Genomic DNA, 27,719 nt, shown 5'->3' with positions numbered 1-27,719 from the left:
TCCACGAAGTTCCAACCTGATGGCGTTTGGAGAGGAATCATCCTTTTAAGAGTCCGCAGGCTGATGTTTGCACCGTGTAAACTTCACATCATGCTTCAGTAGATCAGGTGCTGCTACCTCCGGATCTGTATATAATGGGAGTGTTTTCCCTCTCTGAGCTTTTAAATCAGCTCCATGTGGCGCCATCAATCCATGTTTATCTGCTAAAATAACAAAAAGATATCATTCATTTCACACACACACACACACACACACACACACATATTTACTTCCATATTTTACAGATATATCCACACACGTACCTGGACCTGTTTCCTTTCGGCCCACAGTTCTTTTGACTTTGACTTTCTGTCCTCCATGAATTGTTTATATGATGTTCATGGTTGTTCTGCTGGAATGAACGGAGTTCCGTATCAAAACAGAAAGTTAGCAGCAGCTAAAACAATCAGCAACAATTGTGCATTTAGCGTAACTGAAAGCGTAAAACAAAAAAAAAATAAATAAAAACTAGCAACGCATACTAACTAAACGCGTTGCTATTCTGTGAAGACAACGATTGGCTGCAAAATGAAATGGTGCACTTTAATTCACTGCATGTCTGACAGCGGCTTCAGCTAGTTAGCGCGATGCTACACTTAGCTTGTTTAGCATTTTCCGGCTGTTTATTAGATGTCTCCTGTGCGCGTGCTCCTTCCGTCTGGTCCGTTCATCAACGTTAAACATTCTACAGATCGTCCGCACGGAAAACACAACCGCGTAAATTGGCTCAAGTTGTTTCCACAAAACGGCCAAAACATCATTTAATCTATGCCTGCAAAGTTTTCCCGGCGCACAAACCGATACAAACATTTTGAGCTCACAGTCAATCTTCTTCTGGATCACTTCCGGCATTTGGTACATTCCCCTTCCGGAAGATTCTGTCGTTTGGAAATTTGTTTCGCAACTTGTAAATTTGTTTTCTAAAATGCTAATTTGTTTTGTCCGTGGTAAAAGTGTTTTTCTTATGTAATTTTGTTTAATAAAATGTAAAAATGTTTCCCAACATGTAAATTTGTGTGACGCTTTGTAAAAGTGTTTGGCACTTTGTAATTTAGTTTTGCACTTACCGGCCACCGTATAAAACAGAGCAGGAACACTAAAGTAAGGGACGGGGGGTGAAAACGACAGGAGGGTTAAAGAGCAGATTCTCTCTGAGGGGACGGATGTTGCCACAATACACAGTGTGTGTGCCATCACATGTGGAAGATGTGTGCAGACTGAAGCCTTGGTCTGCCACCAGCTCAGAGGGGCTGCACTTCTACTGACCACCAGGGGGCTCCACTGGTTGTTTCACAAAGTCACAGTGTGTTGGAGTCTATCAGGGTATTTTCCAAGCAGCACTGTGTTTCTAACATCTGGATGTTGGTCAAGAGTTACACTGTATTGGCTGGAAATCGAACACGGGCCTCCCGCGTGGCGAGAATTCTACCACTGAACCACCAATGCTTGTTTAACGATTGAATGGTTACATGGTTATGGTTACCACGTCACGAATCTCCAGGCTTCAGCAGCCTTCAATACTTGCTGGCATGTTCAGAAGTACTTCCTGCATTTTATAACACTTTCATATCAGTAAATCCAGCGTGTTTTAAAGAAGTTCAGTGTTTCAGAGTTTCTGACATGATACAGACAGACAGATCCAACAAAGTATTTAAATGAACATTAAACAAAGTATTTTCATAAGTAGAAGGCAGAACAGACATCTCAGTATGTGGGAGGAACAAACTGTGAAAATGACAGTTTTGATTTTTATTTAAATTTAATGGCACTTATTATTCTAATAACAGTTGATGTTTCACTTCATTCGTTCACGAGATTAATCGTATGCTTCTTTGTACACATGCGCCTTTCCGTATAAATCAAACATGAAAGAATTATTCGTTGTTGCGTGGGAGAGCTATGAAGGACAGGAAATGCCTTTGATCTCCAGTGACGTCACACAGTCACGTTTTGAGGTGAGTAAACAGTTGTGATGTTGTCAGTGAAACATTCATTCATCCTCAGAGTCATCTGCTTCTACCGATCTCCATTTTCATTTCCAACCACTCAGAGAGACAAGAACACACACAGACACACTCTGACTAACCAAACCATTCCAGGAACAATCAGGATGATTCTGGCTCAGGGTGTGACAGGTCCGGGGTTCAAATCCCAGATGAGCCCTTTGTCAGCTGTTGTAAGAAGTGAAAAAGCCTCCTAAATGTGGAGGGAGGCCGACTCTGTCAGAGAGCAGTGTGCATTCTAGCTTCCTTTAGCTGTCAGCCTCTGATCATCAACTCTTCAGCTTCTATGACTTCAACAATTCCTTCTGAATGCAGTCTGAGGCAGTGATTGTGAAACTTTCATTCAGACAGAGATCCCACATTCAGAAGAAAACAGCCACACACAAACAAAGTCATCACGAACAGCCTACATGGAGCCTAAATGAAAAGAAGCAGGAACTAAAGTGTGAAAATAATGATGAACAAAGTGTCACACAGAGAGGCTGCAGCCTGGTGTGGACTATAACGTCAGAAAATGGATCAGTCTGTGACACGGAGCACTAAAGTTGGAAGGCTGAGTTCAGCTTCAGCTTCTTTCATGTTCTCCCTGTGAAAGAAAGAAGGTGAACATGAGCTTGATATGAGAACACAGCAGTGTGCATCATGGTGCTCATGTTCATATAGAAAGAAGGAGGAAAAGCAGCAGCTCTGGTTTGCTGTTTCACTCCCTTTCCCTCCCCGCTATGAGCTGTCACTCACCCACAGCACATACTGTAGACTGGTTCACAGTCAGACTCATGATTCATGACTCATTGGTTCAGAGTGGAACTCATGAGTCCCAGTTCAGCAGCAGCACATTCACACACGGAGCTGAGAGTCTGCTGCACACTGACTGTATAATAATCACAATATCAATCAATTAATAAATAATCCAATCAACTAATCAATCACTCAATCAGTCAATCATGCAATTGTTTAAACTTTATTTATAGAGAACTTTTCAAAGTTACACATTACAAAATAAGAAGAATCCACTAAGATACAGAGACATTCGGCTCAAAACAGGATGTTATTTTTGTCTCCCAAAAATAATTGAGTCAATGAAATAAAAATTGTCCTTTCAGAAGATAAACTGCTGCAGTGTCCTCCGAGTTCTGCCTTTCAGCATCACGTTATTCATTGACATTTTTTTTTGCCACATGTGGATGAAAATAAGAACTATTGTAATTAAGAAAGAAATTGAAAAAATTGGCTTCATTTTTATGTAGGGAAGAAAGGGCCAATTTAAATCAGTGCTGACTGACAGTCATGTGTTTTACAAGAAAATATTTTATCTTTTATACAAAATGCTTGTAGAAATGTCCCCAAAGCAGCCCAAAACATTGTGAATATAAACTGTGTGAAATTAAAAAGTCATTTTCAAATGAGTGAAAATCAATTTTAAAAAGTTTAAATGTTTCAAACCTGAAGAGGATTTTCCCTCATAAATATAAACCTGTCTGCAGGTCAGAGTCACCACAACTGTAACATCATATTAATCTGAGAGCAGAAATAAAACATGAGTCTGACCTCAGAGTCTCCAGTCTACAGTGAGGACTCTCCAGAAAACCACACAGATCCTTCAGTCCTGAATCCTTCAGGTCGCTCCAACTGACAACTGAAATGTGGATAAAAATAAGAGTTATTTGAAAATTTTAGAGTCCCTCCTATGGGAAGACTAAGTGCCAAGTAAAAAGGAAAATAATTTTTTGGAAATATGGCGGCCTCTGATAGATTACCTGCCTTGGGATATAATTGTAACGATTCAGAGGTGAAAGGGCATATTGGATTAGACGGTCCCAGACCAAGTCAATTGATGCTGAGGGAGGTTATTTAATGTGTCAGGCCACATATTATTTCATCTGGTGATATGTTGCTGTTTTTTTCTTTTTTAAGTGTTGAGGTTTTTTGTGCCACAGTTTTTTCTGTTCCATATTTCTTAACTCTTATTATAATTTTCTATTTCAGTTAATTTTTACTTTCGCCCCCCTGACATAGACCACTGTTTATCGGTGAATGTTTACATGTTTTGGTGTAACGTAAGTTCAGAAATTAAAATAAAGTCTAATTATTAAAAAAAATATTCAAGATCAGAAAAATTCTTTTCAAAAAACATATTTACATTTTATGAAGGGAAGAAAGGGCCAATTCAAAAGTTTAATCTGTGCCGACTGACAGTGACATGTTTCACAACAAAATGACATCTTTTATCGAGTAATGCTTCTAGAAATGTCCCCAAAGCGGCCCAAAGGGTCCAGAAGAAGCTGAACCTAAACCCCAGGTGGAGTTTGGAGGAGCTGGCTGAGAGGAGAGGAGGACTTGAGGAGTCTCTGGGATCATGGTGGACTGGACTCTGTTCTCAGACCAGTTCTGATTCCTCTGTCAGTCTCTGCTGGATGAAGCTCTCCTCTCCACCTCCCAGGAACATGGTCCAGAGTCTGGACAAGCTGCTGCTGCAACATCTGGATCATCAGGAAGCAGCTGATCCTCCGTCAACGCACACCTTCCTCTTCACTTCCACCTGTGTAGAGAAGAAGAGAGCAGATCCATCAGTGTTTCCTGACTCTGTCCATCAGCTGTCAGTCAGTGATGCAGATCCAGCATAAAGACCTGCAGGGACTTCAGTCCTGTTCAGTCCAGATGTGCAGCAGCTGCTTCCTCTCAGCTCATGTTAACGTGTTGGAGTGAACACACTGAGCTGGAAACTCACAGACCTCAAGTCTGCTGACTCAGCACATTTCTCTGAGTCCACAGTGGAGATAAAGAGCTGAGTCATGAAGGTTCATCACTTTACTGATGATTTACTGAAGGTCCATTTAAACTGAGAGACTCAGACAGACAGACAGGCAGACAGCCAGACAGACAGACAGACAGACAGACAGACAGGATTCTGGTCTGCAGAAAGACCACATGGTGACAGTGTGATGAAAGAAGATCAGTGATGTGCAGCTTTCAGTCAGACTGATCTCAGAGCTGTGACAGATGAACCTGATCAGAGAACAAACAGTCTCAGCTCAGATCTGACAGTTTGATGGACGAGGACCAGAATCTGAACATCTCTGAGTTCTTCAGCTGGAATCTGCTTCATTTGATGGTCACATGATCACAACAGTCCTCTGACTGATCTGATTGGCTGACTGTTTTCTCTCTGTCTTTCTGTCTAATTCTGAAATCTGTTTCTGTTCTCCTCTCACAGCTTCACTGAGGAGTTTGAAGGTTCACAGGAAACACTGAGTCTTTGCTCTGATACTGGATTTAAACAACATTACTGAAAGGAACATGAACTGAGTCCAACTGTAGTGGAAATAAAACATGAGTCTGACCTCAGAGTCTCCAGTCTGAAGTCTGGACTCTTCACAAGATTAGACAGATCCTTCACGTCTGAATCCTTCAGGTTGTTCAGACTCAGGTCCAGTTCTCTGAGATGGGAGGGGTTGGACTTCAGAGCTGAGACCAGAGAAGAACAGCTGATCTCTGACAAACTGCAGCACCTCAACCTGAGTAAAGAATAAAAGATGTGACTTTAGGAGACAAAGTTCCTGTTTGAAGGTGTTTCATCATCTGTTCAGAGCGAATTATATTTGAGTGAAGGGACTTGTGGTAGCTGATTTTATTTCTGTGGTTTGGGAAAGAAGGCAAAATATTTGCTTTTGGTTGATTGTGTTGTTTAAAATGTACCATTATGACTAGAGAAAAGGAAAATAATGTATCTGTGTATGTTTATATGCAGACATATGAGAGTTCAGGTTGTTACAACAGCCACTGGATGATTAAATACGTCTTATAAATCCATGTGGGTTGGACATTTTTATGAATGACACACAAATAAATTAATAAATGAAATGAACCACAGATTAAAATCTGCATTCTAACATACAAATATATATGAATATATGATGTCCCCTTTCAAAAATACAAGATTGAGTGATAAATTGCATTCCATTAAAACGTCTTTTTCAATTTAATAAAAATCTGTTTTTCAAAGTTAAAACTGCAAACTGCAGCTCTCCAACCTAAGTAAAGAATAAAAGATGTGACTTTAGGAGACAAAGTTCCTGCTTGAGAGTGTTCAATGTTTCATCAAGTCAACACATGATTCACCACATCTGGAACATTTGAGTTTGGTCTGAATCTTTCAGTCTGCTTGAGTCACATGACTTTATAGTCGGATTGGAACACAAAAACACTGAATATTAGTGCTGTACCCAAAGAAAAAAAACAAAAAACGATTGATATAAGAATCACAATTCTCATTTACTTTCATTCAGAATCGATTCAAAATGTCCCAAAATCAATTTAAAAAATAAAACAATGCTGACAAAGACGCTGTCTGACGTCACCACGGAGCTGGTTCTGGAACATACACATGCAAAACAAGGAGGAAACTACAATAATGGAGGAAAGAGAGATTCAACAGGCCCCGTCCTCGTTGCAGGCAAAGATTCTGACTCATTTTGGTTTTTACTGAGCTTGACATGACTTATTTTATAGCTTGCTGCTCAGAGTAGCAGTTGTGGTCCACACACATTTGAAAAGGCACTTTCCTTAAAATTTAAAATGCAGCATGTTTAACTAAAAATTTTTTTTAAAGAGACACTTTTATTTTTGATATTCAAGCAATATGTGATATTGTATTAAACAACAGTTGCAACAATTCCATCTGAGCACGGATAAATGTTCAAAACTTAATAAATGTGAAAAAGACACTTTAATGTCTCCAGTCGTCATTTTGTCTTGTAAAGCAGACTGGAGTAGATCACGAGGATCCTTTGCACACCTATAGATTGCAGCAGAAATGACTATGAATCGAATTGTTTTGAATGAAAAATCATTTTGAATAAAGAATCGATTTTGAATCGAATCAAAGCCCCAAAAATCCAAATTGAATCGAATTGTTGGAGAGTGAATGATTCCGACCCCACTGAATATTTATTTGTCCATGTTGGTGAGGAAAAATATTTCCTGTCATTGAAACACTGAAGGATTTTTATTATTTTTTTTAAGTTTTAAATCTGTAGTTCAACATTTCTCTGCCACACTGACTGGACTAAACCAGACAAGAAGAAAACAGACGTCAGCATGAAGATCCTCAGTGAGGATCAGTATAATATCAGCCTGATGTCTGCAGGTCAGAGTCACCACAACTGTAACATCATATTAATCTGAGAGCAGAAATAAAACATGAGTCTGACCTCAGAGTCTCCAGTCTACAGTGAGGACTCTTCAGAAAACCACACAGATCCTTCAGTCCTGAATCCTTCAGGTTGTTCTCACTCAGGTCCAGTTCTGTGAGATGGGAGGGGTTGGACTTCAGAGCTGAGACCAGAGAAGAACAGCTGATCTTTGACAACCTGCAGCTCTTCAACCTGAGTAAAGAATAAAAGATGTGACTTTAGGAGACAAAGTTCCTGCTTGCAAGCGTTCAATGTTTCATCATTCTTTTCAGAACTGAAGGTTTAGAAAGGAGAAGTTGAGAAAATGAAATTCAAACAGCTGAACCAACAGGAAGCAGCTTCACAACAGTCAAATACAAACAGTGACAAGATTTAATGAGAAAATGAAACAACACTGTAAAGAACCTGAACTGACTCAAACTGTCAACATTGTGAATATAAACTGTGTGAAATTCAAAATGTTATGTTCAAATGAGTGAAATTCCGTTTTCAAAAGTTATTTTCAACCATTTAACAGTTTAAATGTTAAAACCTGAAGAGGATTTTCCCTCATAAATATAAACCTGTCTGCAGGTCAGAGTCACCACAACTGTAACATCATATTAATCTGAGAGCAGAAATAAAACATGAGTCTGACCTCAGAGTCTCCAGTCTGCAGTGAGGACTCTCCAGAAAACCACACAGATCCTTCAGTCCTGAATCCTTCAGGTCGTTGTTGTGACTCAGGTCCAGTTCTCTGAGATGGGAGGGGTTGGACTTCAGAGCTGAGACCAGAGAAGAACAGCCGATCTCTGACAAACTGCAGCTCTTCAACCTGAGTAAAGAATAAAAGATGTGACTTTAGGAGACAAAGTTCCTGCTGGAAAGTGTTCAATGTTTCATTAAATCAACACATGATTCACAACATCTGGAACATTTTCACTTAATTCAGCAGTGACCACGTTTAACATGCTGAGTTTGGTCTGAATCTTTCAGTCTGCTTGAGTCACATGACTTTATAGTCGTGTTGGAACAGGAAAACACTGAATATTAGTGCTGTACCCAAAGAAAAAAAACAAAAAACGATTAATATAAGAATCACAATTCTCATTTACTATGATTCAGAATCCATTAAAAATTTCTCAAAATCGATTTAAGAAATAAAACAATGCTGACAAAGACGCTGTCTGACGTCACCACAGAGCTGGTTCTGGAACATACACATGCACCAAAACAAGGAGGAAACTACAATAATGGAGGAAAGAAAGATTCAACAGGCCCCGTCCTCGTTGCAGGCAAAGATTCTGACTCATTTTGGTTTTTACTGAGCTTGACATGACTTATTTTATAGCTTGCTGCTCAGAGTAGCAGTTGTGGTCCACACACATTTGAAAAGGCACTTTCCTTAAAATTTAAAAAGGCAGCATGTTTAAGAGCTTTTTTTTTTTTTTTTTTTAAAGAGACACTTATTTTTGCTATTAAAGCAATATGTGATATTGTATTAAACAACAGTTACAACAATTCCATCTGAGCATGGATAAATGTTTAAAACTTAATAAATGTGAAAAAGACACTTTAATGTCTCCATTCATCATTTTGTCTTGCAAAGCAGACTGGAGTAGATCATGAGGATCCTTTGCACACCTATAGATTGAAGCAGAAATTACTATGAATGGAAGTTGTTTTGAATCGAAAATCATTTTGAATAAAGAATCAATTTACAATCGAATCATAGACCCAAAAATCCAAATCGAATCGAATATTTGGAGAGTGAATGATTCCGACCCCACTGACACACATTTGTCCATTTCAGTGAGGAAAAATATTTCCTGTCATTGAAACACTGAAGGATTTTTATTATTATTTTTAGTTTTAAATCTGTAGTTCAACACTTCTCTGCCACACTGACTGGACTAAACCAGAGAAGAAGAAAACAGACGTCAGCATGAAGATCCTCAGTGAGGATCAGTATAATATCAGCCTGATGTCTGCAGGTCAGAGTCACCACAACTGTAACATCATATTAATCTGAGAGCAGAAATAAAACATGAGTCTGACCTCAGAGTCTCCAGTCTGCAGTGAGGACTCTCCAGAAAACCCCACAGATCCTTCAGTCCTGAATCCTTAGGTTGTTGTCGTGACTCAGGTCCAGTTCTCTGAGATGGGAGGGGTTGGACTTCAGAGCTGAGACCAGAGAAGAACAGCTGATCTTTGACAAACTGCAGTTCATCAACCTGAGTGAAGAATAAAAGATGTGACTTTAGCAGCAGAGAGAGGAGGGCAATCAAAAACATACATTTGATTGACAGCTTTACCAGCCAATGGTGACGTTTGTTGGAGGCTGAAGTGTGCGACTTAAGTTTGACTGGAGCCTCCATCTGTTAGCTCTGGCAGGTAAGTCCACTCTAAAACCAGTCAAACTGTCAACTACACAACCTCCAAAAGTTCTACACACAAAACATAACTCATCATTAATGATATATTTGAAGAAACATGAATAGCTGAATGTGGAAATCATACTCAAATATGCAGAATCTATTCTGATCTATGTCATCTTTAATGGAGTATAAGGATGGGTTCAAAATTAAATATATAAATAAATTGTTGATTTTCCCGATTCTGACCGATCTTCATTTGAATGATCTGATATCAGTCCACAGAATCCTGAGACTGATATTTAACATAGCTGGGAGATCAGCGAGGCAGACGGAGCAAACATGTTTCCTGCAGCAGAGAGAGGAGGGCAACGGGGCAACTGCTCCCCCAGCAGACCAGCCCTTAGAGCCAATCCTTATCTTAGTGTGGAACCAAACCACTGCAGCTGATTGGACTAAAGCTTTGCTACACAATCACAGCAAAATGGATGTTTTCCTGAGGTGCTGATGTTTACATTAGGTATGTTTGGAGCCACCTTATTTCCACTGCTGCAGTGTGTTGGTCATGTACATTCATGTAACTGCTTTGGGGTCAGTGGTTAATGTAAACATTATTATTCTAATAATGGACCAGGTGGGAAGGTTCCTTGGAAAATGAAAGCATTAGTTCTTACAATCTGTTTGATATTCAAACTAAATTGGCATTATGACTGAAATATTCCAAACTCAACCAACAGAGCCATGTTACATGTGGATGCAATTAATATTCTATATTTATAATTTCTCTGATATTTTCATTCATAAATGATGTTGTGATATTACAGATATTATAAACAAACTGTTCCTAAAGCAGAGAGATAAACGGTCTCTGGATGTTTGGAGGAAGCCAAAATGAAGAACCTACTGTCTTAATAAGAACACTTACAGTGTGGAAGCTTACATTAAGAATAAGTGAACTAAAAGACAAAGATCATTATGGACAGTTGTGTTCAGGAACACTTCCATTAGTCCCAGAAACAGGGAGCTTTAATGCCACACCTGAGGAAGACCGGATTTGTTCACTATGCAAACTGGATGAAGTAGAAAGTCAGATCCATGTTTTGTTTTTGTCATAGTCCACTCCTGGTTCTCCCCTCCACCACCCACTCTACCTGCCTGCTTACCTCTCTTAATCAGGATAAACAGACTCATCTGTTCCTCCCAGACTCCCCTTAACCAGCTCCTCCACTCTGCCTCTCTGCCAGATTGTCTTTGCATTACGCTCAGCTTTCCCGACGGACCTCCTGGGGCCTAACCTGCCTTCGGCCCCAGACCACTACTCCTCATCTCTGCCCCGGTAACCTGACCTGCTGCCTGTCTCTAGACTCTGCCTCTGCCTGCCGTCTGTTTGGGCTGCTGCACGTAGTCAATAAAGTTCTCAGCTGTTCCAGTCTAGACTTGTGCCATTCTTGGGTGAGAGAGCGAACCCATTACAGTTTTGTTGTTCTGTGTATGAGCACCTCAGAGGTGTTTTTGTTGGCAAAAGGGTTTATATTTGTGTTGATTTCTTTGATTTTGGATGATTCTAAGAAAAATTGAAATAAGATTTTAATATTTCAAATTAATATACGATGTCCCCTTTCAAAAACATCAGATTAATGTTTTCCATTCCAATGTCATTTTGAAATAAACTTTTTCAAAAGCTATTTTCAACCATTTAACAGTTAGATGTCTGAAACCTGAAGAGGATTTTCCCTCATAAATATAAACCTGTCTGCAGGTCAGAGTCACCACAATTGTAACATCATATTAATCTGAGAGCAGAAATAAAACATGAGTCTGACCTCAGAGTCTCCAGTCTGCAGTGAGGACTCTTCAGAAAACCACACAGATCCTTCAGTCCTGAATCCTTCAGGTTGTTCCAACTCAGGTCCAGTCCTCTGAGATGGGAGGGGTTGGACTTCAGAGCTGAGACCAGAGAAGAACAGCTGATCTCTGACAAACTGCAGCCTTCTAACCTGAGTAAAGAATAAAAGATGTGACTTTAGGAGACAAAGTTCCTTCTTGAAAGCGTTAAATGTTTCAGCATTTGTTCAGAGCTGAAGGTTTAGAAAGTAGAAGTTTAGAAAATGAAATTCAAACAGCTGAACCAACAGGAAGCAGCTTCACAACAGTCAAATACAAACAGTGAAAAGATTTAATGAAAAAATGAAACAACACTGTAAAGAACCTGAACTGACTCAAACTGTCAACATTGTGATTTTAAGACATCAGAAATAACCAAACAGCAGAGTCAGCCAAACTTTATTTCTATCTTTGATTCTGCCACATATGATCTCTTGTATAACGCAGAGATGGTCTTCTGGTCAGGGATGGAATTTTGGGTGGGGGCATTTCCCTTGCACTTTTTTGTATGGAGTCAGAACAATCTCATAATGAATGAACTCTCGTGGGGGCTTTCGTAGTCGTATTTCACAGTTTTGTACTCGTATTTCGGACTTCACAAATGTGGATCAATCGCATGGAGAGACTCAACCTCAACCTGTCAGTAACATTTATCTGATCCCCTTGTTGTAAATCATGCAGTGTCACTGAATGAGTGGAAGCATCCTGCTTAGCAAAGTTAAACGTTTGAAATAAACTATGTGACTGTATGTTACATGCCACCTTTGCGAAGTGTTGTTTATTGTTGCCATAGTGACGACGGTCGCCAACGCTTTAAGTGTGGAGAAATGTAAGGGGCCACATGAATGGCTGATGAATCTGTCAATCAAAAACATACATTTGATTGACAGCTTTTTCAGCCAATGGTGACGTTTGTTGGACGCTGAAGTGTGTGACTTAAGTTTGACTGGAGCCTCCATCTGTTAGCTCTGGCAGGTAAGTCCACTCTCAAACCAGTCAAACTGTCAACTACACAACCTCCAAAAGTTCTACACACAAAACATAACTCATCATTAATGATATATTTGAAGAAACATGAATAGCTGAATGTGGAAATCATACTCAAATATGCAGAATCTATTCTGATCTATGTCATCTTTAATGGATTATAAGGATGGGTTCAAAATTAAATATATAAATAAATTGTTGATTTTCCCAATTCTAACTGATCTTCATTTGAATGATCTGATATCAGTCCACAGAATCCTGAGACTGATATTTAACATAGCTGGGAGATCAGCGAGGCAGACGGAGCAAACATGTTTCCTGCAGCAGAGAGAGGAGGGCAACGGGGCAACTGCTCCCCCAGCAGACCAGCCCTTAGAGCCAATCCTTATCTTAGTGTGGAACCAAACCACTGCAGCTGATTGGACTAAAGCTTTGCTACACAATCACAGCAAAATGGATGTTTTCCTGAGGTGCTGATGTTTACATTAGGTATGTTTGGAGCCACCTTATTTCCACTGCTGCAGTGTGTTGGTCATGTACATTCATATAACTGCTTTGGGGTCAGTGGTTCATGTAAACATTATTATTCTAATAATGGACCAGCTGGGAAGGTTCCTTGGAAAATGAAAGCATTAGTTCTTACAATCTGTTTGATATTCAAACTAAATTGGCATTATGACTGAAATATCCCAAACTCAACCAATAGAGCCATGTTACATGTGGATGATCTATTCTATTGGCTAAGAAAGAAAAAAATTTCACATTATGCTGAACATTGTTCCAAAATGGTGCTAATGGAGAACCAAGACAAAACACAAGTGGTGAATTTTAGGCCAAGTTGAATGTTGTTAATCTTGGGACAGTAAAGGTCAGTGGAACTCCTCTCATGGGCTGTTGTCACAAGGAGCTTTGTCAACACTCCTACAGAGGTTAAATACCTGGGTCCAACTCCACTGTCTGTCAGACTAATGAGGACTGATGAACTGATGAAGCCCCTGAGATAAGAGGCCAAACATCTTCTTAGACAAACAAAGTGCAGTTTCTTTCGACACGCAAATAAATAAATAAATGAAAAAAACCACAAACTACAATCTGCATGGTAACATACAAATATTTATAAAGATATGATGTCCCCTTTCAAAAATACAAGACTGATTGATAAACTGCTTGCAATTTTCAAATTAATAGAAATTTGTTTTCCAAAGTTACTTTCAAACCATTTAACAGTTTAAATGGTAAAAACCTGAAGATGATTTTCCCTCATAAATATAAACCGGTCTGCAGGTCAGAGTCACCACAACTGTAACATCATATTAATCTGAGAGCAGAAATAAAACATGAGTCTGACCTCAGAGTCTCCAGTCTACAGTGAGGACTCTTCAGAAAACCACACAGATCCTTCAGTTTTGAATCCTTCAGGTCGTTCTGATTCAGCTCCAGTTCTCTGAGATGGGAGGGGTTGGACTTCAGAGCTGAGACCAGAGAAGAACAGCTGATCTTTGACAAACCGGAGTTGTCAAATCTGAATAAGGAATAAAAGATGCAGATAAAATCATTGATAATCAGTTAGATATGTGCCACCACATTCTGTCTGGATGTTTGAAGTGTTTCTTCAGTGTGAGGCTGAAGTTCAGCAGCTCCTCACTCTAAAACAAAGTGATTCCCTCAGCTGACCTGCGGCTGCAGTGGAATACAGGACATACTTGTGTAGGAATACAGCAGTTGGCTGCTTCATAAATATGTGGCAGCAAAGGAAAGTTCTGCTTTGATGTGAAGATGAAGCTCTAAAATCTTCTAAATGAAGAACATTTCAACATGTGTGGGACTGTTTGTTTTCAAAGTGTGTAGAGGAGCTTTTTGATGTTGACTCCGTCCACAGCAGCTCATCACTCAGCTTCTGTACCGCTGCTCTGAACTCCATCTACTGCAGTAACACACTGACTGAGTATGACCACACCACAAAGAAACACAAATATCACTGTGCTCAGTGCAGGGAAACCTGTGGTGGAGCTCCAATCCTTTGGAAATAACAGCTTTCAGAGCACAGGGGGGCCACGGCCACGTGTCTGAAAGCCCCATGAGGGCTGGAGTCTCAACAACACAACTGACTCTGGTCCTCAGCTCCACACCCTCCAAGTCTGAAGACATTTATTAGGACATTAGATTAAACATCTACCACAGTGGACTGACCTCAGAGTCTCCAGTCTACAGTCTGGACTCTCCACAAGATCACGCAGCTCCTTCACATCTGGATCCTGCAGGAGGTTTCCTCTCAGGTCCAGTTCTCTGAGATGGGAGGGGTTGGACTTCAGAGCTGAGGCCAGAGAAGAACAGCTGATCTTTGACAACCAACAGCATCTCAACCTGAAAAAGAACAAATCATCAAGATCAGATGACTGATAATCAGTCAGAAATGTCCTGATCCAGAACTTTTCCACCTTTTCAAACTCATCACCCACTTTAACATCACAAATGTTGCTGGTCCACATCATACTTTGTTCCAATACAAAGACCAAGAGCAAGATCTGGTCCTGGTTTCTGTCTGGAGATCAGACATGTGAAACCAACTCTTTGGTTCCTGGAAGACTTTTCATGATTAATATATTGAACAGGTAAATTCAAGTTTTGGAAAACACTGACAACATTTATTATTATTATTAGAACAACTGGAAACATGAAACAACAGCAATTTTGAATACATTCAAAAGTGAATACATTCAAGTTAAATATGAATATACATTCTGGATTAAACAAATCTACAACAGCAAATAAACAGACCTCAGAATCTGCAGTCTACAATCTGGACTCTTCAGAAAACCACACAGATCCTTCAGTCCTGAGTCCTGCAGGTCATTGTTGTGACTCAGGTCCAGTTCTCTGAGATGGGAGGGGTTGGACTTCAGAGCTGAGACCAGAGAAGAACAGCTGATCTCTGACAAACTGCAGCCTTCTAACCTGAGTAAAGAATAAAAGATGTTACTTTAGGAGACAAAGTTCCTGTTTGAAAGTGTTCAATGTTTCATCATCTGTTCAGAGCTGAAGGTTTAGAAAGTAGAAGTTTAGAAAATGAAAGTCAAACAGCTGAATCAACAGGAAGCAGCTTCACAACAGTCCAATACAAAGAGTGACAAGATTGAACTGGAAAATTCCAGGTAAAATGAAGATGAAAATGAAAATGAAAGTCCAACAGCTGAAACATACAGAACTGAGCTCCGGCAGGTAGGTCCACTCTAAAACCAGGCGAAACAGCAAACAAGCTTCAAAAGTTCTACACAAGAAACCAAACTTATCATTAATGACATATTTGAAGATGAAATGTCTTGGCCTGACGTTGGACCAACACATGACATTTAACCCAGCTGTCAGTGTTTTAGCTCAGTCTGCAGGTAGAGCCCTGAACAAGTCTGAACACTGTGCTCATCTGGGAGTTCATACTTTCACACTGTTCTGTAATGTGTGTGTGTGTGTGTGTGTGTGTGTGTGTGTGTGTGTGTGTGTGTGTGTGTGTGTGTGTGTGTGTGTGTGTGTGTCAGACGATGCTTCTGCTGTCTGGGGATTCTGTGAATATTCTCTTTGTAATACTCAGCATCATAGAGCTATTGGTTATCTTACAGCAGTACACTAATGGACCTCAGTGTTGGCTCTTCATGGTGATTTGGGTTGGGAGCCCTCGAGTATCAGACATAAGAGACAAATGCTCCAGCTGTGGAACAGATCTGTGAAGCTGCCTGATCATAGAATTACTAAAAAGATATTTCATTCTGACACTTTGGCCCAATCCCAATGTTCACCCTATTCACTCCCACCAGCCCTCACCCCCCCACCCCTTAACCTTCAAAAGGAAGTCACAAGGGGTATAGCTTTGCTTCTTCCCAAGGAATTGGGACACCACTTGCTATGTCACGGCATTGTTTATGTTCAGGCACGCAAGCGACTGGGTATTCCCAGCAGCAAAAAATTTTGTCCAAAAAAAAAAAATCTATGGCTGTGATCATTCTTTTAGATTTCATCATGCTTCGGTGGATAAATAAACCAACAGGTACACAGAGAAGAATACAACATTGACATCTGTTGTCTCTTGTTATTTATTTGTAGTTTTCTTTTTTCCCCCTCAGACTTCTCCACATCATCTCGCTCACGAACTGGCCCTACCGCAGGAAGTCAGAATCGGAAAACCCTCGATGTTAAGGGCTAGATTCATCGTCCCTACTCCTCATTATGCCCCCTTCCCCTACGTAAAAAAAGTTATTGGGACACCACTACCCTAACAGGAACAAAATGTCCGCAAAATGTCGGGGTAGGGCTAAAATGTAGGGGTAGGGGGTGTATCTGGACTGGGCCTTTGCATCACCATCCCTGGGTCAGTGAGCTGAAATCAATATTCTGAGTGATTTATCTGAGATTTTCCAAAATAAATGATGTTGTAGAATTAATATCAACATTTATATTATATTTCCAAAAGCAGAGAGATAAATGGTCTCTAGATGTTTGGAGGAAGCCGATCATGCTGGGCTGTGCTGCAGTGTGATTTGGATTAAACAACTTTAGTTTTTTGTTTTGATTTTTACATGTGTAGTTTTGTTTTACTTGTTTTTATTACAAATAGCAGTCTTAGTAGCTGTCATAGCTTTAGGGGAATTTATTTTTGTCAATCTTGTTCTCCTATTTCATCGTCAGGGAGGTAGGGTTGTTTTTTTTATTTATTTTTCTTCAGGTTATATTTTTCAAACCTTACTTGACTATGATTACAACTCAGATAAACAACAACAGAACAACAAACATACTCATTAAAGTAAAGACATAGTAACACAAACACTGTATAGTGATGCATTGATTCTGTTCTATGTTCAACCAATAGGTTGTGGTAGAAAAAACTGCAGAACGGCCCTTTACCTCCTGACAGGAAAGGGAGGGGGAAAGGAGTGTGAGTGAAAAAAAAAAAAACAAAAAACAAAAACTGGTCAGTTAACAAATGAGTGGCAACTGTGAACTGGTGGAAGGAAAAAGCTTCTGACAAAACAGCAAGGAGAACCCAACAAATGTTGGGAAAATAAGAAAGCAGTAACACGAGGAAGAGAACCAGCTGGATTCACTGGAGGTTTGGAAACCCATGGCCTGAGGAGTGGTGATGATCCCAGGAGTACCAAGGAGGAAAAAGGTGCCTGTATACTGGGACTCCATACCTGCCTGGGCTGGAGGAGCCCCACAACAGAGCTAAGTACAGTCCATCACTGTTCCCTCAACCATTTAACACACTGATCCACCATACGTCCACTCACACACACTGAACCCCGGAGGAACTGGAACCAGCTGGGCTAACACAAACACACCTACAAACTAACTTTTACTCATCCTCATGCTGTTACACAGGAAGCTTGATCTGGACTAACCCACACATCCCACCATTCTTTTTGGGGCATTGATGATTTAAGTTTTGTGTTGCCATGATTTGTGATAACAGGGTCAACTGTGTACTGTGATATTTTGTTTATGCCGATTAATCTTCCGAGCAAATATTGTTTGGACAGATTTTGATTTGTAGTGTGTGTATTGGGTTACACATTACAGGTGCTTTTTTTAAGGAACCTCAATTTGATTTATGTATTAAAACCCCCTTTGATTTAGACTTCGCCTTGACATTTTCTTCACATATCTTTTTGTAGGTAGGAGTAACAGCTAGCCGGTGAATTTCTTTACGTTACCCAAACACCTAAATAATTACATCAAATCTGACAGGACAATAGTGTCTTTTGATCCAGCTCCTGTCTCCTGTCTGCCGCCCAACTACAAAGTGTGCGTTACCGTTTCTAGACCCTAAGCTAGAAGGTTCATTCATCCACAGAGCATCATATCAGCAGTCCACTCAACCTCTGGTGTCTTTGAGCCCCTTAAATATTTTCCTGAATGAGAACTCCATCATCACAACTATGACAGATGCCAAAAGCAGCAGAAAGGTTGTGTCCACCTCCCTAAAAGTAAATGATCCTCAGTGAACACAGAAGACACCACTACAAACCAAAATCTACAAACCTCTTCAGTTTTCAATTTTCACTCATTTAAATAAAAATTTATCATAAAAAACTAAATCCAGTTTTAGTATTCACACAAACATGAACTCTGACCTGAGAGTTTCCAGCTCACAGTGTGGACTCTTCAGTCCAGCAGACAGCAGCTTCACTCCTGAATCCTGCAGGTTGTTGTTACTCAGGTCCAGATCTCTCAGACTAGAGGACTGGGAGCTGAGGACTGAGGACAGAGCTTCACAGCTTCTGTCTGAGAGGTTACAGCCACTCAGTCTGAGGAGGAATCAGCAAAATAAGATTAATTATTAAAGAAACATGTTTTTGATTCTCAACTAAAAAAAGATTTAGTTGATCTTGTTGGATTTATTTGCACATACAGAACTTTGTTGGAGGCTTTGACCACTGGCAGCAGCCTCAGAAGAGCCTCCTCTGAAGCAGAGTATTTCTTCAGGTCAAACACGTCCAGATCTTTTTCTGATGACAGTAAGATGAAGACCAGAGCTGACCATTGAGCAGGAGACAGTTTATCTGTGGAGAGACGTCCTGATCTCAGGGACTGTTGGATCTCCTCCACCAGAGAACCATCATTCAGTTCATTCAGACAGTGAAACAGGTTGATACTTTTCTCTGGAGACAGATTCTCACTGATCTTTGTCTTGATGTACTGGACTGTTTCCTGATTGGTCTTTGAGGGACGTCCTGTCTGTGTCACCAGGCCTCGTAGGAGAGTTTGGTTGGTCTGCAGTGAAAGACCCAGAAGGAACCGGAGGAACAAGTCCAGGTGTCCATGTGAACTCTGTAAGGCCTTATCCACAGCACTCTGGTAGAGACATGTTGGTTTAGATCCAGTCCCTATGAATTTAAACCTTAGAGTTCTTGTTTGTTTTTCTGCCATCAGACTGACTCCAGAGTTGATGAAGGTCAGATGGACATGAAGAGCAGCCAGAAACTCCTGAACACTCAGATGGACGAAGCAGAAGACCTTGTCCTGGTACAGCCCTGTCTCCTCTTTGAAGATCTGTGTGAACACTCCTGAGTAAACTGATGCTGCTCTGATATCGATGCCACACTCTGTCAGGTCTGATTCATAGAAGATCAGGTTTCCTTTCTGCAGCTGCTCAAAAGCCACTTTTCCCAGAGACTCAATCATCTTCCTGGTCTCTGGACTCCAGTGTGGATCTGACTCAGCTCCTCCATCGTACTTGACCTTCTTCACTTTGGACTGAACCACCAGGAAGTGGATGTACATCTCAGTCAGGGTCTTGGGCAGCTCTCCTCCCTCTCTGGTCTTCAACACCTCCTCCAGAACTGTAGCAGTGATCCAGCAGAAGACTGGGATGTGGCACATGATGTGGAGGCTTCGTGAGGTCTTGATGTGGGAGATGATCCTGCTGGCCTGCTCCTCATGTCTGAACCTCTTCCTGAAGTACTCCTCCTTCTGGGGGTCATTGAACCCTCTGACCTCTGTCACCATGTCAACACACTGAGAAGGGATCTGATTGGCTGCTGCAGGTCGTGTGGTTATCCAGAGGCGAGCAGAGGGAAGCAGTTTCCTCCTGATGAGGTTTGTCAGCAGCACGTCCACTGAGGTGGACTCTGTAGGATCAGTCAGGACCTCAGTGTTGTGAAAGTCCAGAGGAAGTCGACACTCATCCAGACCGTCAAAGATGAACACAACCTGGAACTGATCAAAGCTGCAGATTCCTGCTTCTTTGGTTTCAGTGAAGAAGAGATGAACAAGTTCCACCAAGCTGAACTTCTTCTCTTTCAGCACATTCAGCTCTCTGAAGGTGAAGGGGAATGTGAACTCTATGTCCTGGTTGGCTTTGTCTTCAGCCCAGTCCAGAGTGAACTTCTGTGTTAAGACGGTTTTCCCAATGCCAGCCACTCCCTTTGTCATCACTGTTCTGATTGGTTGGTCTCTTCCAGGTGGGGGTTTAAAGATGTCTTCTTGTCTGATGCTTGTTTCTGCTCTGTCCTGTTTCCTGGATGCTGTTTCAATCTGTCTGACCTCATGTTCCTCATTGACCTCTCCAGTCCCTCCCTCTGTGATGTAGAGCTCTGTGTAGATCTGATTCAGAAGGGTTGGGTTTCCTGCTTTAGAGATCCCCTCAAACACACACTGGAATTTCTTCTTCAGGGCAGATTTAAGTTTATGCTGACACGCTCGAGCATGACTTCCTGAATAAACAAAAAAAATAAATAAATAAATAAAAGATGAAAAAAAATTTACTACAAGGTTGATGTTTACTTCTCATAAGGAATAAGAACATTCCATATTTTTCTCCGTCTCCTGAGATGTAAATGTCTAATTGATCCATCATGTTAAATCCTCTTACTGCTCTGCAGACAGTCAGCCAGCTCCTCCTGCTTCATCCTCCTCAGGAAGTTCACTGCGATCTTCAGAAATGCCTCTCTGCTCCTCCTCTGCTCTTCATCCACCTCATCATCCTCATTCTTGATGAATTGTGGGTAATCTGGACTCAGACTCCTTTTGATTTTCTTCAGCTCGTTCTTCACAAAACAGACGATGTTCTCCTCCAGCAGCTGGAACACAATAACATCCTGTGTAAAGTTCACTCTCAGTATAAACTGATGGATCATCAGTCAGCAGATTTCAACTTTAGCTGCTGCTGTATCATCTGCTGCCACGTCTCTTTCCAGAGCTACACAGAAAGATTCAGACCTGCTGACTTCACTAAACTAACTTCACTGGTGTAACTTACTAAGTTTGACTTTAGATTCTGACAACACAGAGATCCTGATCATCACATGAAGACCAAACTGATACAGCCCTTCAACACATCAACTTAGGAAGTGAAGATTCAGGGTATTAACTGTGACTGTGGCTGAAGATGGATCAGACCACCTGAACTAGTTCACTGATGAATTATTCCATCTTTAAACCCTGTAGAGACAGAGTCCATGGAGGTCCAGGACTGAATCTGATTAACTTTGGTCTTTGTTATTAAGTCACAGCTCAAATTATCTAGAAAACAACTAACTAAACTTTTCTTTAGGATTCACTGTAGATGAAGAAGAAGGAGCAGAAATGTTTTGTAAAAGTCTCCAACAGAACATATCTGTTGAGGCTGATGGATTATTGCTCTGTGGTGAACTACAACTCCCAGTCCTCTCCCACTCTCTCCCACCCCAAACCTGTTCAATCCCAATTCAACTCCTGTCTGTCACAGAGTAAAGCTCTACTGGTCTAAAGAGTGCAGCTTCAAACTCAAGTCTTTGTTGGTGTCTGTTGTAGTCACTGGATGAACATTTACACACCATAAATATGGAGTCCAGGTCTGTGTGATGATGTTTGTCAGACTGAACTCTGAGGAGAAAAGACACAAACACACAGTTTGTTCCAGGAGTTTTCTATGAACAGCAGAGAAACTGATAGACAAGCTTTGATACCTTTAATGAGTCAAACAACAACAAATGATCAGCTTTTACCTTTTTTCTTTGATAAAGTCATCCATAGACTGATCACTCTTCATGGACACACAGCTGGATACAGCAGACTGTTGTCCTCCCTTAAAGTCAACAGGACGATTCATAGACCGATCACTCTTCATGGACACACAGCTCAGTTCAGGAGAATCTGGTCTTGACTTCTGGTTGCTAGAAGAAACAGAGTTGACATTAGAAGACTTAACCACCAAGAAAATGGGCAGCAAATGATCAGTTTAAAATGAGTCAGCTGAGATAATTTTATTGTGAAATGTTTTTGTTCATTCTAATGACATTTACATGGTGAATATGAATGAATCTCCATGTCCTGGTTGAGCTCCCAATGGAGACAAGGGCAAAAAAAATAACTGAAGCAGTAAAAGTTCAGGAGTAAAACATGTGACAGTGAGAGTGAATAATGATGGAGCAGTGATCTGAGTGCTGAGCTCTGACAGATGGACAGTTAGAGATCCTCATCTCACCTCTGAGCTTTGGTCTGACTCTCATGTTCCCCACACAGAGTGGGTTTAGATGTGAATGATCAGATTTTACCTTTTTTCTTTGATAAAATCATCCATAGACTGATCACTCTTCATGGACACACAGCTGGATACAGCAGACTGTTGTCCTCCCTTAAAGTAAATAGGACGATTCATCGACCCAACACTCTTCATGGACACACAGCTCAGTTCAGGAGAATCTGGTCTTGACTTCTGGTTGCTAGACAAAACCAAAATTTTAATTAAAATAAATAACAAACAAGACACAGAGCACAACATTATCTGTTTAAATTAAAATAATAAAGTCTAGCTTTCATTTGTATAACCACAAGTCACCAAGAATATTTTATTGTGTGATTTATTTTTCATCTTAATTTATATATTTTCTATCTTGGCAAAAAACAAAAACAGCAGAAGAAAAGGTTCAGGAGTAAAAACTCTAAGTGTCAGTGAGAGTGAATAATGATGGAGCAGCGATCTGAGTGCTGAGCTCTGACAGATGGACAGTTAGAGATCCTCATCTCACCTCTGAGCTTTGGTCTGACTCTCATGTTCCCCACACAGAGTGGTTTTAGAGGGAGGGGCTCCCTCCTCTCTGTCCTCACACTGATTCATAGCTGAGCCTCCACCTTCACACAAACACAACAAAAAGCTCCATTACATCACAGGACACATACATCATCATTACTGTCACTAACTTCAGTCTTTAACTCCCAACAACAAACTGTTTGACTTTTCCCTCTCTGTGTTGATTTCAGTCAGATCCTCTTATAAACAAATAACATTCCTGATTCATGTTAATTCCAATCTTCAATGTTATACATTGGCATTAGCACTTTATTTCAAACAAACTCAGATCACCATTTACTTTTTAATTTAATTTTAATAAAATAAATTTGAGGGCCAAATAATTCCTTCAGAAGCCAAGGGGAAAAAAAAAAATTACAACTAAACCAGTCTCACCGATGTCAGGAAACCCAGACCAGAGGAGGTGGTTCTCTCATCTGATGTTTAGGATGCACCTTAAACATTTGTTTCTTTGACATATTATTTAAATAGTGTGCCTCCACAACATCATATGGATCAGTCTGATCTGTCAGTAGTTAGGAAGTTTCAGAGAAATGTATCTCAGATCTGATGGTGCTTCTTTCTGTCCACTAGATGGTGGTATCTGACTGTGAGATGTAGTGATGGTGCTTTGATTTAATTCATGTCAGGTTTCAAGGTGTGCTGCCTTAAACCTTTGATGGCTTCATCTGGGAATACTCAGTGTGTATAATTAACAGTAAGAGCTGAATTCTTTCAGTCAAGTTCATCCAAAGTTTCTTCTTTCATGGCTCAACTGTAACACAGAACACCAGTTCAAGGAAATCAACTTCATCATTAAAGTTGTTAAAAAAATAAGTTGTTTCACTTAGATGTATTATTTGTGATCATTTAAGCAACTTAAAAAAAAAATTAAATCTGAATTTAAATTTGAAATTTCTTGACTTTAATCAGTGAATTTTATTTTATATTAGAACAAGAATTAAGTGAAGAAACTGTTCTCTACTAATTACAGATAAAATATTGACAGATAAGTAATAAATGGTAATAATCTGGGGTTGTCTTCACATGTCTGCCTGTCCCTGAGAACACAAAAGAAATTATGTTAAATTTTTTTTAAGTCAACACAAAGTCATCTGTGACAGGTATATTTTAAATGTATAAAAAAAAAGTTTAAATTAAAAATTTGGAGTTTTGATTTGGTCTTAAAAAAAATGCCATTGTTGTGAAGCTGTGGTGGTCATTTTTGGATTAATATTTGTCCAATTTTCAGGAGATAACAATTCCCAGTTCTGTTTCCCGTTTAATGTTTGCTATTGTTGACACCTGAAAGAACCATAAAGTCTTGAAGTCAGACAGTAAATAATCCCAAGAGATTGCTGCTACTAATTAAGTGTAGTTATTTTCCCATAGACTTCATTACAATCAGACTTACTTTACACCAAGTGGAGTCATCGTCTTAGGTACAGTCTGATCTCAGTAATCATGGTCATTAGATATGTACAGATCTGATCCTCTCCAACTAACCCATCACAGGACATTAGTTCTCTCCTGGCTCATTAACATGGAAGAAATAATTACTAAGGCAAACCATCTTAATCTGTGACAGCAACTCTACATTTGGTTATTGATTTATAGTCACAAATGTGTTACTAATTATTTATCACAAAATTTGTATTTGTTCTCAAATTCAGCACAACTGTTTTGATGTAAAGAAAAAAAACTTGGTAAAATAAATTAATACACCTATTTTACTATGCCTTTTACTATACTGTGTTTTAGAAATCAAACAGTTTCAGTGCAGACAAGTCTGTCTATGTCAGTGATAATTATTGATGTTGATCTTAAAAAAAAGAAAAAAGTCAAAAGGTAACGCCTCAGTCATTATCTGAGCTGTCAGACCAGTTCTGTCATTAAACTGTCAGTTGGCACAACTGTGGTGTCAAAGTATGACGACAAATGCAGGCAGACACACAGTGAAGATCAGTGCTCTGTTGATTTGTTTAATGGCCATTAATACAACTTTTCTTCAAATCATCCTTTAACTCCAAGAGAAACTATTATTTGTACACATATGAAAGCAGCCAATCAGCATCCAGAAAAGTTCTCCTGTCCATTCAAACAGTGAAACAACACAATGTGATCACAGTGATCCTGTTCACACATTTACAGATTCTCACCTGCTGAACTCACTTCAGGGAGACTTTCTGACACTTTCCAGCTTCATGTGAAGAGAAGAAGCTGCTTGTTCTCCCTCATCAGTCCTGGTGTCTGTTTGATCTGAGGAAAAGTCACATCCTCATAACTTCAGAGTCCAAAGTATGAAACATTAAAACCGCTCCAACCTGTTTTTGGTTTGTTGTTGTACTGCTGCTGTTTGTCAGCGAGGTGGAGCTGGAGAAACAGTTCCGGTAAAACCGAGTATTTATCTACAGTTAGAGTCCAACAGAAATAGTCCGGTAGGGATACACAAGTCCAACAAAAAGAGGAAACACAGACTGAGCTCGACTTTCTGAAAAACTAACAAAGTAACAACAGAGAGAGAAAACAAAATGCGAGACTGAACAAACAGGGAACCAAGAGAGAGGCTGACTGAGAGACACCGGAGAACCTGAACGGAAACAGAGAAAAGACACGATAATAATAATAATAATTAAATTATTAAAAAAACACAAATAATAATAATAATAATAAAAAACACAAACAAAAACAGTGACCGTGAGCAGCTGGAACAATAAGAAGAGGCAGGACACTACGGCAGCGAAGAGAAGTCCGAGGAGGGAATCTATGTGGGCTGATTGGCGGGAAATGCAGGACAGGTGTGCCTCATTAGGAGAGAGGACACGCCCACTGGGACAGAACACAGGGGGGAGGGGCCGGGGGACACGTGACTTTAGCAACAAGGAAGCAGCTGACATACACAACCTTTATCATTCAGCCTGTTTCAGTCCACAGCTGTACTCTGCTGTTTTTGTTGGTTTACCTCTTCCACAAAACTTCAGGCTGCTCCAAAGGGAGACATGAAGACTGTGCAGAGAGACTGCTGAGTCCTTTTAATGGGACTTCAGTAGAGAAAGTTAGATGAGGATCCAGTCAGACGCAAATTTATCAAACACAAATCACACGACTACAAACTCGTAGCTCATTTGTAAAAAATTTGCCTTTTAAATATTCAGGATATTTATTTCAGGATAATTATATTGATATTAGTTTTTTATTTTTCCATTATTTGGAAAAATTATTTTTGCAGCACACAGTAAAAACGAATGTTAAACATGAATATATAATATATATATTAATATATAAAATATGGTCTTTCATATTCCAAGGTACTGTGTGAACAGAAGAAAGCAAAGATGCAGATCATAAACAGTGTTCTACATTGCTCTGTGTGAGATTTGCATTTGCAGACCTTTATCTGCATTGGTTGTGAAATCATTCAGCCTGTTTCACTGTCTGTTCCTGGTTCAAGTCCACAGCACTGTACTCAGCTGGTTTTGTTGGATAGTATCTGGTTTGGTTTCACCTCTTCCACAAAACGTCAGGCTGTTCCAAAGGGAGACATGAAGACTGTGCAGTTAACTGATTGGTCAGAGAGACTGTTGTGTCCTTTTAATGGAACTTCTGTAGAGGAAGTTAGATGAGGATACAGTCAGATGTTAATCTATCAAACGCAAATCACCTGAGTACAAGCTTGCTGTTCATTTGTAAAAAAAAGTTTCCTTTTAAACATCCAGTGCCTGCATTTTAAAGCATTAATCTCAAAGTCAGGTCACCTTTCGAGAAAGGAATACTTCAAAATACAAAATGTTTTTTGGGGGGTTTTATGTTTTCACTTTGTAAAAAAATAGTCAAGCCTCCTTTTTAACAGTGCAGCAAACAGCCAGCAAATCAATAAACAGCTAATACAGTCTGATTGAAACTGTAATTGTAGCTGTGCAGAGAGATGTGTCAATGAAGAATGGGGAATCAAAAAGAGAAAAGATTGTCATTTTTAACATGGATGTGTGTTAATCATCATGTGTTGATTCAAACAGCCTCTGAAAAAAGGGAGAGTGGCTAAAATAGGATTTATTCCAGAGCTTTGCACTTCTGTGCTGTGCATCATGTACCGGCCTGCCCGGTGTGTGGCTGGTTCAGCCCGTGTTGTGCGGGGTGAACCAGCCTCACGCGAGTTGGAGCCTCACGCGGAGCACAGCTTTAGTTAATAATGAGGAGTTAGTAGAACCTCAGTTCCTTTAACACTCTCTGGTTTACATGACTTCTATGACATAGACAAGTATAAAGAATCACATAACAAGTGTTATCTCACTGTGGCGGCGGGGGCTCGGAGGGGCAATTTAACCCAATACGTTTGACAGAATTACTTGTTGCACGACAACGCCACCCTGGGAATTTCACCCAGAGAGTTTTGATAAGGACACACAGGTACGTTCCACTAAAATGCTGGAGACGTGGTTCGTGGTATTAAACATATAGGTTTTATTGAGAAACCAGTTTAAAAATCAATAAAAATGAGTTATGCACGAAAAGAAAAATAAACTAACCAATCAGGGCAGAGGCTATGTAAAGAGTGACTGGGGAGTTCCCCCAAATTAAAAAAATCAGAATAAATCACCCACACACACACACACACAGGAGTGACCACCACCAGGGACCACAGCACACCAAACGAGGGGGGGACACCACCACCAGTCACCACCACTGGCCTCTGACCCTGGAACACAAAAAAATACAATTA

At 40.1% G+C, this 27,719-nt stretch overlaps 1 protein-coding gene and 1 long non-coding RNA gene across 2 annotated transcripts; both read right to left on the bottom strand.

Moving 5' to 3' along the window:
• Positions 1 to 11,416: 11,416 nt before the first annotated feature.
• Positions 11,417 to 21,803, bottom strand: LOC115053768 (NLR family CARD domain-containing protein 3-like; the record flags this gene model as incomplete). The annotated part of the gene is made up of 6 exons (XM_029518539.1): positions 11,417 to 11,585; positions 15,238 to 15,414; positions 18,582 to 18,755; positions 18,860 to 20,663; positions 20,822 to 21,029; positions 21,765 to 21,803. Coding segments are annotated over 6 exons (2,571 nt in total), but the record flags the coding sequence as incomplete, so codon positions are not given.
• A 259-nt stretch (positions 21,804 to 22,062) lies between these two features.
• LOC115053907 (uncharacterized) lies at positions 22,063 to 23,020 on the bottom strand. Its single transcript, XR_003841546.1, has 3 exons — positions 22,959 to 23,020; positions 22,485 to 22,652; positions 22,063 to 22,103 (listed from the first exon to the last, which is right to left on the bottom strand). It is a non-coding gene; the product is annotated as an uncharacterized LOC115053907 (long non-coding RNA).
• Between the last annotated feature and the right edge of the window lie 4,699 nt (positions 23,021 to 27,719).

This window comes from Echeneis naucrates, chromosome 2 (assembly GCF_900963305.1).
Source record: "Echeneis naucrates chromosome 2, fEcheNa1.1, whole genome shotgun sequence".
Classification (NCBI taxonomy): Eukaryota; Metazoa; Chordata; class Actinopteri; order Carangiformes; family Echeneidae; genus Echeneis; species Echeneis naucrates.
The sequence above is the reverse complement of the archived record's forward strand: the minus strand, read 5'-3'. Positions and strand labels throughout refer to the sequence as shown.